Raw genomic sequence first — 19,621 nt, 5'->3', positions numbered from 1 at the left:
ACACACTGTATATAGAAAATCATCATCATCATTCCTCAACCTCTTGCATCTACTGTTGGATATAGGTCTCCTCCATATTCTTCCATTGTTCTCTATCTTGTGCCTTCTTTATCCAATTTCCCACTGTTGTTCTCAAGTCATCCATCCATCTTTTTGGCGGTCTACCTCGGTGTCTTTTATCTTTTATCTAGGTCTCCATTCTATGAGTCGTTTGATCCATCTATTATCATTTAAACGTGTTATATGTCCGGCCCATCTCCATTTGGCTTGTGCAATTTTTTCTATGAGATGTCACTTTGGTCCTATCTCTCAATATCCTATCTTGTACCATATCTCTTCTAGTTATTTCCAACATTGCTCTTTCCATTTTTCTTTAGGTTATTCTCAATTTATTTGCAGAATGTTTAGTCATTATGGTTTCGGAACCATATGTTATTACCGGCAGTATGCATTGGTTGTAAACTTTTTTCTTCAAGCAAATCGGTAGCGTTCCTTTTAGAATATGTCGCATCTTGCCAAATGCTGACCTTCCCAAGCCTATACGACGCTGGATCTCACAAGTTTGATTGTCTTTTCCTATTCTAATTTCAGACCCTAAATAGATATAGCTAAAATCCTGATGTACTCCATGCTCACCTACTCTCATAACATCACTTGTAACTAAATTGGTCATGTATTTTGTTTTTTGAAAGTTTATGTTCAGACCTACTTGTTCTATGGCCTGTTTTAGTTCTTCCATCATTTTGTGAGCTTCATTTAAACTCTCGGCTATAATGACAATGTCATCTGCAAAGCGCAAGTGGCTCAGATATTCACCATCAATATTCATTCCCCTTTTAGCCCAATCCAGTTTTTTAAATCCATATTCCAGAGCTGCAGTAAATAGTTAGAGGGAGACGGTGTCGCCCTGTCTAATTCCTCGCTTATAGGAAATAATTTCATCTTAATGCATGATGAGGCAAGGCCTTCTCACGTATCGCGGGTCGTTACGTGATAATATGTGTTTAAGTGAACTAAATATTCAGATATTGAATTGGCCCACTCACGTCTTCTCATCTTCTTCTCGTAGCACTACAACCCGGGATGGATCTTGGCTGGCTGCACGTCCCGACATGAATCCTATTAATCACTTATGGGATATTGTCGGTAGATAATTAAGACATCGTCATCCCTTTCCTGTTTCCCTGCAAGATATAGAAACTATGGTTACTGCTATCTGAAACTCCATAGACCAAAATCAAATAGCCTGCTTAATATCCAGCATGCCTAGGAGATGTGAAGCTGTTATTAGAATTAGAGGGAGAACACGCGACATTAGTTTGTTATTATCTAACAATAAAACACCGAACACGTTCGTTTTCTATACTTCCACAAAATTTATTATAACTATGTGACTACAGATGTTTCGGCAGAATGCCTTTCTTAAGTGATTTAGTTTACTATGTGTTTGCCTTTTTAAAGCCTTAAACTGAACATGTTGAGGAGTGGGGAGCTGTTTGTCTCGAGTTGGTCATTCGGAATTATATCTGTATTTTTCAATTTATTAATTTCCATAGATTCTATAAAGATAGCTTAAGGCCTTTATTTTGAATATGCAGAATTTGAAACTGTTCATTAAAAGAATGATTATGATCTAGAAGGTGAAGTGCGTATGTAGAAGTGTCTGTTTTTCTATTGTTGAAAGCCCTTTTGTGTTCTGCTATCCGTTTGTCAAAGGTTCTGCCAGTTTGACCGATGTAAGTTTTCGGACAGTCACCACAAGTTAGTTTGTAAACACCACTCTGTAGTTGTTTTCTCTTTCGGCTCTTACTGTTCTACTGCTTAAGTTGTTGTTAGTTCTGAAAGCTGGTGTTATTCCTTTCTTTTTTATGTATCTGGCTATTTTTGTTGTTATCTTGCCAGTATATGTGATAGAGCAGAAGGTACTGGGTTCTTTCTGTGGTGGTGGATAGACTAATTTCAGGGCTTTCTTATGGAGTTTTTGGTTTAAAATTTTGTTAATTATTTGTTCGTTATAGCCGTTGTTTACTGCTATTTGCTTAATGATGTTCACTTCTATCTCAAAGTTATTTTTTGACATGGGAATTTCTGTCAGTCTATGTATCATGCTATGGTAGGCTGCTAATTTGTGTTATGTAGGATGGGATGATGAATTGTGTAGAGTTGTGTCAGTATGGGTAGTTTTATGATATACGGAGAACTCATGTCTGTTGTGTAGTCTGATAATTGATATCATAAACCTACCCATACTGACACAACTATACACAATTCATCATCCCATCCTACACAACACAAATTAGCAGCCTACCAGTTCATGATACATAGACTGGCAGAAATTCCCGTCTCAAAAAATAGCTTCGAGATAGAACTCAACATCATTAAGCAAATAGCAGTAAACAACGGCTATAACGAACAAACTATTAACCAAATTTTAAACCAAAAACTCCATAAGAAAGCCCTGAAATTAGTATATCCACCACCACAGAAAGGACCCAGTACCTTCTGCTCTATCACATAAACTGGCAAGATAACAAAAATAGCCAGATACATAAAAAAAGAAATGAATAACACCAGCTTTCAGAACTAACAACAACTTAAGCAAATATATTAAGAATAAGAGCCGAAAGAGAAAGCAACTACAGAGTGGTGTTTACAAACTAACTTGTGGTGACTGTCCGAAAACTTACATCGGTCAAACTGGCAGAACCTTTGACCAACTGATAGCAGAACACAAAAGGGCTTTCAGCAATAGAAAAACAGACACTTTCAATGAAGAGTTTCAAATCCTGCATATTCAAAATAAAGGCCTTAAGCTATCTTTATTAGAATCTATGGAAAGTAATAAATTGAAAAATACAGATATAATTCTGAATGGCCAACTCGAGACAAACAGCTCCCCACTCCTCAACCTGTTCAGTTAAAGACTTTAAAAAGGCAAACACATAGTAAACTAAATCACTTGATAAAGGCATAATAAATTTTGTGGAAGTATAGAAAACAAACGTTTTCAGTGTCTTATTGTTAGAAAAAATGAACTTCCATCAAGTAACGGTCGAATCCATCAATTAGTTTGTTATTAGTTTACGTTAGGTTTCTTTCTGTTTTTCAAGTTTTGTTAACGATTGTTATTTTTTATTTTTTTTATATTCATAATTATATAAATTTCGTATTGCTTCAGTTAAAACACATATGTGAAGGAGTAAAAGCGTCTGTTTTCTTCGTTATTAAAGATATCAGGGAAATTTAAAAAATAAAATATTCACAGAACTACATGATTTCGATGTATACTCCACCTTTGTACCTTTTCCACCCTAGAGGGTATCTCAAACTTAACATAAGAAAAACAGATACCGAAGAAAAATCTAAAAAAAAAATAGAGGAATTCGTTGATCTGTTCACGAGAAAATGACCTATGAAAATGAGCATAATTTTTGGTGGTGCGGTTAAGTTTATATGACCCAAAAAATCAAGAAGAACAAAGAAAGGACAGTACAAAAGCTTCCGAAGAAAACAAAGGATACACATGTAAAATTAAATTCCAACGATAAAATAAAGTAATTGCAACATAATGTAAGTAATTAAACTAATTCGGAAATAAAACACAATTTTCAAAGCATATAATATTGTTTGAACCTTGAGGAGAGGAGTAAGATAAGACTCCGATGTTGTAATGTAGTGAACCGCCGACAATAACTACAACTTCTGGCAGTGCTTCACCATTAGGTACATCTTGGTCATTGACAGCGGGAGGTTGAGATTCTGGAGGACGGCAAGTTAGCTGTTGGCGAGATAAAGAAGTCACATTACAGGAACTTTTTCCTATTAGTACTTCAACATCTGATTCTTGGCAAGCACGATCAATATTTTGACCCTGAAATAAAATAATACATTTATTAAAATATCATATTAGTCAAAGCAATAAAGCACTGAACCTCCGAAAAAAAAACGACAAGACGGATCTTAATAATTCTTTTTGCATTCGATTCGTGAATGCGCCAGGAAACTTTGTGACTCCGAGCCATAATATAATATTGAAAAACTGCATACAAAAAATGCATTCTTAAAGTGCATCTCAAACAGACAATAAAAAAATTCAGAACTCGTCAATTATCGGCGGAAATGAGTTAAATTTTGTTACTCTGGGGTTTGTGGGTTCGCTGAAAACGAATATGACGTCGTAAGTGATCTCCGGAGTACCTGGTGCCAAGGGAACCTCCTGCTTCGGAGCGGTCATTAAAATTCATTAAAATATTAGTCAAAATCATTACTCTGGGGTTTTTAGGGTCAGTAACGACGAATATGACATCGGAAGTGATCTACGGAGTACCTGGTGCCCAGGGTACCTACTGTTTACCTCGCCTTGTGGAGTTTTAGGCAAAAAATTTATTAAAAAACTAGTCGAAAATCATTACTAGTGGGGTTTTTGGGGTCGCTAACGACGAATATGACATCGGAAGTGATCTCCGGAGTACCTGGTGCCCAGGGTACCTACTGTTTATCTCGTGACTAATAATTTTTGACTAATTTTTTAATGAATTTGCCGAAAACTTCGGAAGATGGGTATCAGGTACTCCGGAGCTCACTCACGATGTCATATTCGTCGTCAGAGACCCCAAAAACCCCCCGAGTAATGAATTTTGACTAATTTTTTAATGAGTTTGCCGAAAACTCCAGAAAACGGGGTACCCTGGGCACTAGATATTACGGAGATCACTTCCGATGTCATATTCGTCGTTAGGGACCCCCAAAACCCCCCAAGTTATGATTTTTGACTAATTTTTTAATAAATTTTTTGCCGAAAACTCCACAAGTCGGGTAAACAGTAGGTACCCTGGGCACCAGGTACTCCGTAGATCACTTCAGATGTCATATTCGTCGTTAGTGACCCTAAAAACCCCCCGAGTAATGATTTTTGACTAATTTTTTTATTGAATTTGCCGAAAACTCCAGAAGACGAGATACCCTAGACACTAGATATTACGGAGATCACTTACGACGTCATATTCGTTTTCAGCGATCCCAAAAACTCCAGAGTAACAAAATTGAACTCATTTCCGCCGATAATTGACGAGTTCTGAATTTTTTTATTGTCTGTTTGAGATGCACTTTAAGAATGCATTTTTTGTATGCAGTTTTTCAATATTATATCATGGCTCGGGGTTACAAAGTTTCCTAGCGCATTCACGAATCGAATGCAAAAAGAATTATTAAGATCCATCTTGTCGTTTTTTTTTTTCGGAGGTAAGGCCGATTTTTGTGCTTTATTGCTTCGCCTATATACACTCGCGATCATAAAAAGCGGGTCACTCGATGGAGTTATTCGAGTTAGATGTCTCGAATTTTGTAAACGTGTTGTCCGATTTGAGTGATTTTTTTAGTATGTTATAGCCTTATTCTTTAATAATATCGCCATAATAATATTGTTGCTAGACCGGTAAATTGTCATTGTATACCGGGTGTAACAATCATACTGTGTTTATTCCTAAAAGTTCGGAACACCCTGTGGAATGTTTTAGCATAAATAAAATATTGAAATTAAAACTAAATTGTAGACTTAGGCTCTCTTAACATTTTCTTTTTTGATTTATTTGTTTATGTTAAATAATAGAAAAGTTAAGCACGTTAATAACTAGCCATGTTCTTCATCAATACAGGGTGTTTCTAAATAAGTGCGACAACTTTAAGGGGCAATTCTGCATGAAAAAATAATGACCGTTTGCTTTATAAACGTATGACCGCAAATTCTTCGGTTAAGAGATACGGGATGTTGAATTTTTTCCTACAAACTGACGATTTATTTATTGCTCTAAAACCGGTTGAGATATGCAAATGAAATTTGGTAGAAGCTAAGAGGTAGTTATGGCGCATTTTTTGACATACAATTAAGAATTTTATATTCACCATTGGCGTGCATACGGGATGTATCTAAAATGTTTATACCCGTATGCACGACAATGGTGAATATAGAATTATTAATTGTATGTCAAAAAATCCACAATAACTGCCTCTTAAAAGCTACCAAATTTCATTTGCATATCTCTATTGGTTTTAGAGCAATAAATAAATCGTCAGTTTGTAAGAAAAATTTCAACATCCCGAATCTCGGAAGTATTTGCAGGCATATGTTAATAAAGCAAACTGTCATTATTTTTTCATACAGAATTACCCCTTAAAGTTTGTCGCACTTATTTAGAAACACCCTGTATTGATGAAGAACATGGTTAGTTGTTAAGGTGCCTAACTTTTTTATTATCCAACATAAACAAATAAATCAAAAAAGAAAATGTTAAGAAAGCCTAAGGCTACAATCGAGTTTTAATTTCAATATTTGATCTATGCTAAAACATTCCACGGGGTGTTTCGAACTTTGAGGAATAAACACAGTATGATTGTTACACCCGGTATAAAATGACAATTTACCTGTCTAGCAATAACAGTATTATTATGACGATATTGTTAAAGAATAAGGCTATAACATACTAAAAAAATCACTCAAATCGGAAAACAGGTTTAGAAAATTCGAGAAATCTAACTTTTTCTGACCCGCTTTTTATGATCGCGAGTGTAGTTTGTTCTAAGGTTAAAAACACAAAAAGTTTGTAGATATATTAAAAAGCAAGAATATTGACAATCGTCAATAAATAATTATTAAAATTATATCTAATCTATATTGCGGCGAAAATACGAGCCAAACGAATGCCAGAGAATCGAAATGTTAAAACAATACTGAAGAAGGAAGAAATGAAAAAAAGAAGACGTCCAGGGAAGAAATAGTTGGAAGCGGTAAAGCAAGACTTGATAGAAATAGACGTGAGATATTGGTGAGAAAAGGCAAGAGACCGGAAAAATGGAGCGAAATAATCATGTTTTCGGAAGCCATGGGCCTGTAAGACCTGTAGCGCTGATGTATATTTCGCACCTCCGCTCAAAGAGTGTCATAACTCAAAAAAAAAATTAAAATCGGTTTTATTGCACCAACAGTTTAATAAAACTATAAACTCCCATCTCACAAAGTGTCACGTCTATGGGTCAAGTATTTATCGTTAGATGACACTAGTGATTATCCAATAAAGTAGAGATTATCCAAAATCAACGACGCACCGAACACAAACAGTGTCACATATCGACTTGTGCAAAGCATGTGTCCATCTAAGATGTGTATAAAGCGTCGTTTGTCGATTTAAGACACTATATGTGATTACTTTTATCACATTTATAAGTGACACATTTATCACTTATTTATCTTTCTTTTAGCAGTATTTTGTGTTTAATGTTGTTACTTGTATTTAAAGTTACATCATTAAAAAGTATAAGTCTGTTAACCAGATAACAACAATTATTATATTATATTCTGTACTGCAAGTGTCACTTTTGATAAATAATATTTCGTAAATTTTTCGTTAGATATTTTATCTGTATAGTGTTACAACTCAATTTTTTTTTATTTAATAGTTTTAATATACTTTTAATATTTTATAGAGCTTCAAAAAACATTGTAACTGACTCAAATAGTTATTATTCTGATTTTAATAGTTTTTTAATTAAATCCGAAAATATTGTAGGGCAAATTTTAAACGTCGTTTTCTCGAAACTTTGCTTTTTTCACTTATGACACTCTTTGAGCGGAGGTGCGATATATAGTAGCTTGGCTTGGAGAAGCGAAATATTTTGGACAAAACAATGGTGGAGACAAGAAAGGGGAAAGAGACTGAAAGCGAAATGTGGAAAAGGCTAAAATCCAGCATAGTTTGTAGCGTCGAGGATGATAAGTAGCTTGTCTAGTATATGGGTATATAAACTCAACCAAACTTATATTGAATCATCTGATATTTTTTATTATTGTAAGCGAATTAATGCTAAATTAAATTTTCTTCCATCACATCTCTCAGGAGCCTAACTGCAGGTTATAGAACCAAATCAACATACCTGCGAGCTATTAGAGTTGGTTGGATGAAAATGAAAGGATTTTTTTACCGATCATAATTCCTCCCCAGAACATGGCTCTTCCTATTTTTATTTATGAACAAATCTGGCAGTTACCGTACTTGCTTGTCTTCCTCGCCCTCTAAGTACACGAATTCGTTAATCATCTGATTTTACACATCCTACTTTCATTTGAAAATAGCACATTTTTCCAATTTCCAATGTTCCAGTTTTGGTGTTGAAGACACCAATTCACGTGATCAATCTTGTGCTTTCTTGTTCAGGAACTCAGGACCCCGTAACTCCCTCCTGTTATATAGTCCTTGGGCACGGCAACTCTTCTTCGTATCGTTTCAACTAAAATATTTACACCTATAGCTTCCAAAAGCTGCAGCTTTCAAATACATAGTGATTCCATATAAGTTTGGTTGAGTATAATATATAGTAGTGTGACGCTGCAAGCTGCTCACGACCTGGCCTATTTATTATAATAATTTTAATGTAAACAAGACCCTTTCTTTTATTATGATTTATGATGTTCGATTGTTCTAGACTTCTGAAGTAAATTCTTTTAAAGTCGTAAATATTATTTAACCTTTTTCGAGATGTTGTTTATTTCTAGAACATTGTAATAATGTATAAATAGGGTTTTTTGGAAATAGTAGGGCAGTTGTGAATTTGAAAACGTCGGTGTACTTTGATATGTAACGGGCGCGGTATACTTTTGAATTTGTAATTATGTAGATAAGTTATTAGATTTAGTGTAATAAATAAATTCGCTATCATAGTTTGTAAAATAAAGGATATAAATGCAGTGTTTTTCATTTGTTTAAAAGTAAGTTATTAAAAATAAATATTCGAATGGACGGATACCTGTCTGACAAATGCACTTTGGAGAAGGGAGTACGCCAAGGATGCGTTTTATCTCCCTTATTATTTAACATCTATTCGGAGTTCATAATGCGCAGAGTCTTGGATGGTTGGGAGGGAGGAGTAAACCTAGGTGGTGTTAAGATATCTAACTTGCGTTTCGCAGACGACACTACACTTCTAGCCTCTACTCCAGAAGAAATTACTGAATTATTAAAAAAACTCGAGATAGAAAGTGCTAAATTTGGACTCATGGTTAACTACAACAAAACCAAAATCATGGTTATTGATCGCCAACAACAGTTTCCTGAAACCCAAACTATTGCGGGATGCGAGGTAGTCTCATCTATGATATATCTTGGAGCTCTAGTTAACAACACAGGCAGTTGTGAACCCGAAATTAGAAGACGCATTCAACTAGCAAGAGCAGCAATGAGTGAACTAAACGGGGTCTGGCGTGATCGTCACATTACTATGACAAACAAAAAGAGACTCGTTTCAACTCTGGTCTTTTCCATATTTTACTATGCATGCGAGACATGGACAGTCAAAGAATCAAATAGACGACGTATAGACGCCTTTGAAATGTGGACATGGAGACGCCTGCTTCGAATTCCATGGACGGCTCGCCGTACAAATATCTCGGTTCTGGATGAAATTAAACCGGATCAGCGTCTCTCCAGTACCGTTTACTCTAGAATTTTAAAGTTCTTTGGTCATATCCATCGAAGTGATCACAAAATGGAGCGGTTGGTGGTCCAAGGAAGGCCTCAGACTCAACGCCAACGCGGAAGATCTCCACAGCGATGGGCGGACATTACTAAAAAGCTTCTCAACAAACAGTATACTGAGGCAATACATGTAACTGATGACCGCGACCAGTGGAGAAATATTATCAATCAAACTGTCCGAGCAGCTGAAGCCCAATTATGAACCACAACACATCTACAAAGATGTTAATGACTATGATGATGAAAATAAAATATTAGTGCCTAAAAGATCATAGAAAAGTCAATTTTGTAACAGTAGCTTGGCTTGGACAAGCGAAATATTTTTGGACAAAACAATGGGTACAGACAAGAAAGAAGAAAAGAGACTGGAAGCAAAATGTGGAGGAGGCTAAAACCCAGCATGGTTTGGAGCGTCGAGGATGATGATAAGTAGCTTGTCTAGTACAGTACGACGTTAAATTTTAGGTCTCATATATGGATATATACTTAATGATACACACCACAGATATACACAGAGGATTGTAATACATTGTCATCCGTTTTAAAACTTAGTGGAGATAATTGATCACAGTTGAAAGATGACAGAGTTTTGAAAGTTATTTCCGTTGCCAGAACTTAACTTTTCAAATTAAACATTTCATGACAGGTAGATCCATTTTCCGTTTATATATTTTAAGGATAATATTCTATGAAATAATAAACAGTATTTTTATATACTTACATTTATATTAAGATAGTCAGACTTATAGTACTTTACTTCCTTCTCAAATGGAATGAATATAGGATTTGGATATAGCAGGAATGGATTAAATGCTTTATTAAAGGTTAAATTTTGTACACCAGTGACATTGTCCATGCGAAATCCGTACTCTAATTTTAAGGGATTGTCCGCATCCAATTTGATATCTTCAGTTGCATCAATGACTGGACTACGGCACTCCATGCTGATGTTGCTCAAAATTGTACATTCCTGAAAAAAATAATAATATTAACATCGTTAGAAATAAATTATTATCATTAGGACTATACCGTGTGTTTAGTGTGTGATAAGATATAAGGGAAAGTGGGGGAATGGTGCGCAGCGGATAATCATGCACTGCATTGTATTTCAAATTCCGTGGAAGATTTTAAGAAATCAACAAGTCCTACATCTTTTGGCCGATCTCGTGAAAGGTTGACGCCATTATCTTCAGTCGAACGTTGCACGTGGCCTAAGTGAGATCCGATTATTGAAAATCGCAAGAATTCTTCTAATTTTCTTCTCCAAAAATTAAGACGCTAAGTCTGTAGGTTTTATTAAGTTTGAGCTTACTATTGATTTAAATCATGTTGTTTTCCGTACATTTTGGTGTATCTGTTGGTTTATATGGCTCAGTAGTTTTTTTTATGACGTTTGCTATTTAAGGCATAAAGAGGTAATAGTGCGCAGGAGTGCGCATGATTCCCCCACAAACAATGAAATGGTAAATATTAAAGTTATCATTTTTATTTCCAGGCCACAAAACTACACTAGAAAATCTATGATTCTTACATATACTAACGAATATTTACAAAATCCTCTATATGCAATCAGAAATGACAGCAAAAAAATAAGGGAAACGAGAAGTTTAAGACATCGATTTTAAGAAACGACGAACAGTTTTATGGACCTAAAGGAGCTACAAAGGTAGGCTCTGTCTGTTGGAGCTGGAAGAACTATCATGACCGTCTACTGCATGAGTGCTAGAGAAAATTATATTCCACTCATGTTGATCTATCCTGGGTTAAACCAGAAATTAAAAGAAAATCTCGAACAATTTAAAAATCTTACAAGCTCACCAATGAAGATAAAATTGGAGAAAACCAAGGAAAAAAGATGATTAAGGGACGGGAATCTCAAGAGAAAGGAGGAACAGAAAGCAGCAAGAAAGACAACTGTTCAAAAATGTTTTGATAAGAATCGCCAGATATCTCGCCAGACAGAAAAAAACTTAAAGGCACACAAAACAAGAAGAGAGTGCAGAAAGAGCTAACACCTGATTAGTCTGATGTAACAGACACTGATTTGTCAGATATTATCGATGAAGACGAATTATATGTTAAGTTAAGCTTCACTCCACCACCATTAGAAAAACCAGCTGCACCTAGAGACATGCTGTATTTGTTGGAAAACAGAAAAAAAAACAATATTTAAAGAATTTTATAAAAACATTATTCAGTGCGCACTATTTACCAATCCGTGCGCATGATTACCATTACGGTTGGGGAATCGTGCTCAAAGGGCACTTCTTTTCTGTTTTCAATATTCTGCTTTAGAACTTTGTATTTCTCTAAAACCTATTTTAAATATTCAAAGTAGAATAATTAGAGCTTACTGTAACATACTGACAGATTTAAAGAATTTACAACAGAATCGATTTCTGCTTAAGTGCGCACCATTCCCCACTTTTCCTTACCCAATGAAAGAAGCGCTAAAATCGGCAACATTGCTTATGAGAATGAGTTGCTTTGTAACTGTGAAATGACGAATGACCGAATGAATTGTCGCGAATCTGGTAAATTAGGTGGGCAGCAGAGAACCAGCGTTGCCATTTTATGGTGCGTATATCTAATTGAAAACTAAACAGTCTGTATAACGAAAAAGAAACTACTTACACTAATGAACATTTTTTGTTCGTAAAAGACATACATCTGCGGTTTCTGTATAACAGCTAGATTTCTACCAGTCACCGATATTTTAATCCCTCCAGCTGGTATTCCTTTTGGTACTTTGATTTGACTCGCCACACCAGATTCAGCTGATTCAATTACAGGATCGTCAACATATTCAAACATCATTCCTTCTAGATATCGATCTCCTTTGTCAAACTTCATCTTCAACTTTCTCTTTGTGGTTGATTCTGATGCGCTAGTGATGCATAAGGCTTGGTTTTGGTCAGTGCTGCAACAAAAGCGTTTATAGTTAAATCAAGAATATCATCATCAAGAAAAAACTAAAGAACTCCTTGAAAAAAATTAAGTTTAAAGAATAGTGAGGTTCGAAAAAAACAATCAAAATAAAATCGAATCGAATCGTATTTAGAAATTTAAAGTAAAAAATAAATAATTCATTATGACATTAGGCCGTGTTTTACTCCTTTTTACAATATTTACAAGCCTTGGCATTCTACAGATTAAGTAATCACTAGTACTCTGAGAAATGTTCTTCAATTCTGCAATTATTATTCAATTACTGCATCCATCACTTAATGGTGTTTGGTAGGTGAGCCATTTAGTGGTGGGTGTCTTAAGTATGCTTTTGTTAAACCATACATTTTATTCATATTAGTACTTACGAAAGTATCCTACAAGGAAGATCATCCAAAAATGCTTGAATATTGCTGCCTGCGTTCATATATTCACCAGTAATTTGTAACATCGTTCCACCTGATTTTGGTCCACACTTTGGAGAGATACCAGTAATATTAGGATTGACAAAACGATAGTGTGTTTTGGATTCTCCACGATAATCTTCAACTTTCACTGTTACTGGACCCTGACGAAGTTCTTTAGTACCAGGACCGTCCACCTGAAACAAAATAACATTATTTGATGAGACAAACGGCTATTTGTATAAAGCATAACTCTTGCATTGACATTGAGTGACGACACTTATAATTCCTTTATACTCTCAAAAAACGTGGATAAATTAAAGAAACCTAGTAAACTCACAATGTATAAGACAGATACACGGGAACGAACAAAGCTATGTAAAAGGGCTATCGCGAAAACTAAATGAGATTAAGCAAGCGAAAGTTTTATTTTAATAAAATATAAAATAATATCAAAATAAAACTTTATTGGGGCCATTTTTCTGGTAAAACCTTCGTGGCTTTTAAAATTTGCAAGCCAAACGAATGACGAAGCAAAGAAGGCTGAGGGAAATCTAATAGTATTGGTGGTATTTGTAAGTTTTAATAAATAAATAGATAAATACATTAGCAAACGATGTTTAATTTTACGACTGAATTTTCGAAAGGTAACAAAACTGTTTATAAGAGGACATGGATAATATTGTTACTCGTGAAAACGTTCGTAGGGCATCTACACATACTGATAAGTAGGGAGCGGATTTTATGCTAAATGCATATTGCATGCATATTTCGCATATTTGAGAACTTTACTAAAGTTTGCATATTTTTAAAGAAACATGCATATTTTGTGCCTATCTAAAAACATTTAAGTCCAAAAAAAAAAAATTTTTAATTCGACACAAAATATCTGTGGCTTGGTTCTAAAAGGGACAATGTCAATATTTTACTTTTTTGTACAGCTTTATTTAAAATTTAATATTGACCAATCAAAACGCAAAAAATTGACATTGGCCATTTTAACACCAAGCCACAGTATCTCATTTGGGGCTAAAATGGCCAATGTCAATTTATTCCGTTTTATTTTGTCAATATTAAATTTTAAATAAAGCTGTACAAAAAAGTAAAATATTGACATTGGCCCTTTTAGAACCAAGCCACAAATATTTCCCCGCACAGGCTGTCCTATCTATTAATTCGAGAACTACCTGAAGAGAGACGGCTTTATTCACTGCCTTTTCATTTTTTCTTAGAAAATACCCGATCTTTACACAAAGTACTTATAGTGCTTATATTACGCCGTTATAAAATGATTGTAGGATGTTAAAATGATGAAGGATGGTTTACCTGGAAATACGAATTTTATTTACTTTTATTATATTTAGTACAATTTGTATCCCAATTCTATAATTCTGGTGATTCTTTTAAATCCCCTATTGTTAAGAGAATTTACACCTTTAACCATAGTTTTACGATTTTCTAACGGAAATTGAAATATTCATGCTTTAGATCAGATCCCGTCTTTAAACGGCTTTAACACTTTGGAGGACATAATATGCGAAATTTTTAATGGAAATTTTGCAATTGATTTTGGTGCAGAATTTTCGGCTTTAACAAGTTATTTTAAATACGCCCCAATTACTTCTCTTGATGTTGGAAGGAGTTTTTCTAGTTATAAAAATATTTTATCTGATCAAAGAAAATGTTTCCTCGTAAAAAATTTGGAAAAACACATTGTAGTGAATTATAATCGAAGATATAATAGTGATATTGTTGTTTTATTTTAAATAGGTAACTATTGGTATCAGTATTTGAAAGATAATAAATAAGATTGCCACCCCCCCTTTAAAAGAACCCCCTAGAATAGAATAGAACAGATAATTTGTGGTTTCTCGATATGCGCATTTTTTGAATTTTTGTGCATATCTTGCGCATATTTCGTAATTTTTTACTGCATATATATGCGCATATTTCATCAAAATTGATCGCATATAAATCCGCTCCCTACTGATAAGTAGGCAAAAAAAAGACTGCTGATACCTGCTATTTTCACAGAGCACACATTTAGAGAAGACAGGATTCTGAAACAGACATAGACTTATTACTGATTAAACCTACTGAACACCTTTAAATATAAACCTCGTCCGAACAGTTCACATCTTATATCTTGAGTATTGGCAATCACAATCAGATAGTGCTTGATGCCATTCTTGCAGATATGTACACAGAATATTATGGGATTATAGCTGGTTCACAACCCCTCCATGCCCAACAGTCTCTATTTATTCTTGATTTAAAACCAGACTTAATGCCAATATGAAAACTCATGGAAATCCAAGTAAAGCATGCAACAGCTCGAATTAAATATAATTTAATGACATCTGTTTTAGGCTAATGGCAACTTGTAACTGTAATGTAAGTTAAAGTTAAGTAAAAAGTTTAATTTGATTTAAAAATCTTTTATTTGTCAAAAGTTTTGGTATTTCCTTCCATCCTTTCTACACTACCGAGCAACGAAATCGGGTCACTCGATGAATTATACACGTTTGATGTCTCGAATTTCCTAAACCTGTTGTCCGATTTGAGTGATGTTTTTAGTATGTTATAGCCTTATTATTTAAGAATATCAATGTAATAATATTGTTACTAGACAGGTAAATGTCATTTTATACCGGGTGTAACAATCATACTGCGTTTTTTCCTTCGGAACACTCTGTGGAATACTATAGCATAGATAAACTTAATTGTAGCCTTAGGCTTTCTTAACATTTTCTTTTTGGATTCATTTGCTTATGTTGGATAATAGAAAAGTTAGGTACTTTAACAACTAACCATGTTCTTCATCAATACAGGATGTTTCTAAATAAGTGCGACAAACTTTATGCATGAAAAAATAATGACCGTTTGCTTTATAAACAGATGTCCACAAAAGCTTCGTTTCTGAGATACGGGATGTTGAATTTTTTCTTACAAACTGACGGTTTGTTTGTTGCTCTAAAACCGGTTGAGATATGCAAATGAAATTTGGTAGGTTTTAAGAGGTAGTTATTGCGGATTTTTTGACATACAATTAAGAATTTTATATTCACCATTGGTGAACTGGTGAAAATGTTTATATTGTTCGAGAAATTTATATTGTGAAACAGCTTTAAGGTCGGCAAAATTTGGTATTCTTTGTCAAAGATGTTTTAAGAGGCGGTTCGTTTGATGACATCTGTTTTTCACACCCACATAATCGGTCCCCTCAGACATTTACAAGTTTTACAAAACTTTAGGTCAGTAGTATGTCTTACTGGAGTATAGGTGTGTGATTTAAAGCTCGATAATGGAGTGTAAAATGTTGTTTAATTTAAGATTAATTAATTAATTAATAATTAATTTTCGCACATACGATATGTCCTGCTTTAACGGTATATCTAAGTAAAAATAAATATTTTTAATTACATATTTAATCACCAGAAAAAACAACCAGCCTCCGAACTATATTAAAGGGGAACTAGCAGGACTTACAAATCTGACCCGTTTCACTGTATTGGTTACTTAAACTATACCCGTATGCACGCCAATGGTGAATATAAAATTCTTATTTGTCTGTCAAAAAATGCGCAATAACTACCTCTTAAAACCTACCAAATTTCATTTGCATATCTCAACCGGTTTTAGAGCAACAGATAAATCGTCAGTTTGTAAGAAATAATTCAACATCCCGTATCTCGGAAATGAAGCATTTGCATACATATGTTTATAAAGCAAACGGTCATTATTTTTTCATGCAGAATTACCCCTTAAAGTTTGTCGCACTTATTTAGAAACACCCTGTATTGATGAATAACATGGTTAGTTGTTAAAGTAAATTATCCAACATAAGCAAATGAATCAAAAAAGAAAATGTTAAGAAAGCCTAAAGGCGGATCCTCATCAATAAGCATTTGTGTATGTGTTGTATTTTAAAATACAGAAAAAATATTTGCGGCACAAATTTAAATCTGATCAAGTATTTTTACCACGTAAATATTTAGTTTGTGTGTTGTACCCCCGAATCCACTTAACGATAAGTGGCTAATCATGTCCACACTAACATTGCTGTGCTGCACAAATTTCTTTGAAGTCGGCTGAAAACCCGACAGCACGACGGATAACGTGCGTGGTTCGTCACGAAAATATTTTTGCGTTATTCTATGCGGCGCACAGTCCACATCAACATAAAGTTCAGCACACACGAGCAAATTTACGTCAAATACAACGTACAACATAATTTTTTATTGATATCCGCCTTTAGGCTACAATTGAGTTTTAATTTCAATATTTCGCAGAGTGTTCCGAAATTTAAGGAAAAACACAGTATGATTGTTACACCCGTTCTAACATGACATTTACCTGTCTAGCAACAATATTATTACATTGATATTCTTAAATTATAACATACTAAAAAATCACTCAAAACGGATAACAGGTTTAGAAAATTCGAGACATCAAACGTGTATAATTCACCCAGTGACCCGATTTTTTTGCTCGGCAGTGTATATAAAGTTATAAAAAATAATAGGTACTATTAAATTTTGCTGTCTGGCATAACTTTATCATTTTACATGAGTATGGATTAGTTAAAAATAAACGAAACAAGTAAAGAAACCTACTCGCAATCAATTTATTATTTACTCCGGACGATTGGTTTCACTGCCTTTAATATGCACAGCATCATCAGGTCCCGGTAACAGTAAACTAAATGATGCCGATAAAGAAGGTATGATAGTGCAGACTTTAGTAATCATTCCTTGTATCGGCATCATTTAGTTTACTGTTACCGGGACCTGATGATGCTGTGCATATTATAAATAATATATTAAATAATAAATTGATTGTGAGTACGTGTCTTTACTTATTTCATTCATCATGTAGACTCACATATGCAACTCATTTAACATTTAAAAATAAACCTTGTGACTGATAATACGCTCTCATCTAATAGTACATAATATATTAGAATAGATATTTAGTACAGTTATATCAAATTCTAATTAACAGCGGTACATTTTACGCTACTATACCTATTCTTACCAGACAGGAAAATTCAAAACACGAACTCAACAGAAACAAAGAGAGCATCATATTGTAGCAATAAAGATTCAATGTGGTAAATAGGATTTCATGCAGACACGCAGATTTAAAGACACAGGACAAATTTAAGCTCCACATATTATTAAGACCAATAAAAATATCTTAATAACAAAGTTCAAAGGACGGCCAGGGCCAATAAAATAAAACCGTATGCAAAGTTTATGAAAGTCGGCCCAAAGAATGCAATGACATCAAAAAAGAAAAAAAAGATAACTGAACTTACTAACAATACAATTTACTAAGCAAAAAGAAAACAACAAAATGTTCTAAAATTAATGCAATACACTAGCACTAGGACAACTACAGAAAATTATATTTATTAATTATGAATGTATTCACTATACCATACGAACAGTATCCAGTAAGAATGATCCGGTAAGATGTGTTAGTTATCCCTATCTCTTTTGGCACAAAAGATTGGTTTTGTATCCGTGAAGTGAGCATTTCTGCTACAGTCTGACCAAATTCACTTTGTATTTGCGATTTGGATGCGCACTGGTGTTGACGTTCGGTTTTTCAGATTTTTCTTATGTTACCACAATTATTTTCATTTAATCTGATTCTTGTTATGAATATCTATGCTTCCGTTTTCCATTCCACTGAGGTGTCTATTAAACTCTTGGTATTTTTTGTCTCAATTTTTTCTCTATGCCATACTAATAGTTTGTTCTTTAACTCTTTCTATTTCTAAGTAGTCCAGGAAGCTTTTTATCTCGCAATTTTTACAGAATGGGTCGATTTGCTTGAAAATTTGAGAATAAGTAGTGAATAGTCCAAGGATCAAAATCTATATGATGCCGAAAGCCGCTTTTACCATGGGGGTGGTTGCCACCCCATCTCGGGGGTGGAAATTTTTTATTATATTTTGACCACAAAAATTGATAAAAACATTCATTCTAAGCAAAAAATGTTCTATACATTTTTTTAATAAAATTGATAGTTTTCGATTTATTCACTATCGAAAGTGAGTTTTATATCGAAAAAATCAATATTTCTCGATATACTCATTTACAATTCACTCAATTTTTGCCGTGGAAAAAATTTTTTCAAACCAAATTCTTTGGAATTACATAGCCTACATTTCATATTTAAACATGTTTTTGTATCTCTGATGCTAATCTTTCTATTCTGAAGAAAATGACATTTTTTACCAAACTACAAAAATTCGTTATTCGCTTTTAACTCTATTTTTTTTAAACTAATCATTCTAAGCCAGTCAAACTTCTAGAACCTATTAATAACACATAAATAAAGAAGAATGAATAAGGCCAATGACTAATGACTACAAGCACCGCTAACTTACATTATTATGCTTCCAATTGGATTTCTCCTTTTTTTTTTTCAAAAAAATATTTTGATTTCTTAACCGTAACTTGTTTATTTTTTATCTTGGAAAGTTTGGTAAAAAAATATTTTGTAGGTTTTTACAAGATCTATGTATAAGCATATTAATCGGTTTGTTCTAGCATCACTTTCAAACGGTTTGAAACCATCAGCGAATAGTCGACCAGCGCGAGTAGAGGGGATAGCTAGCACTGGTGACTGTATTATGTTCTCTCACTGACCAACTGTTTGCTGACGGTTTCTGACTAGTTTGACTCTTTGCTAGAACAAACATAATATTAAATCTTTTTAAAATCCTCAGTCGCA

At 34.1% G+C, this 19,621-nt stretch overlaps 1 protein-coding gene across 4 annotated transcripts in view; it reads right to left on the bottom strand.

Annotated features, from left to right (window-relative positions):
• The window catches only part of LOC114333243 (plexin-A4), a 933,823-nt gene that overhangs the window by 63,191 nt on the left and 851,011 nt on the right, over nt 1-19,621 (bottom strand). For all 4 annotated transcript variants that reach the window (XM_050663388.1, XM_050663391.1, XM_050663390.1 and 1 more), the window contains 4 exons: nt 12,839-13,071; nt 12,159-12,444; nt 10,246-10,494; nt 3,634-3,871 (listed from right to left, as the gene is read on the bottom strand). In XM_050663388.1, coding sequence (XP_050519345.1) covers nt 3,634-3,871; nt 10,246-10,494; nt 12,159-12,444; nt 12,839-13,071 — 1,006 coding nt within the window. The remainder of the gene's footprint in view (nt 1-3,633; nt 3,872-10,245; nt 10,495-12,158; nt 12,445-12,838; nt 13,072-19,621) is intronic.

Source organism: Diabrotica virgifera, chromosome 10, assembly GCF_917563875.1.
Source record: "Diabrotica virgifera virgifera chromosome 10, PGI_DIABVI_V3a".
NCBI classification, from domain to species: Eukaryota; Metazoa; Arthropoda; class Insecta; order Coleoptera; family Chrysomelidae; genus Diabrotica; species Diabrotica virgifera.
This window is presented reverse-complemented; position numbering and strand designations above follow the sequence as displayed.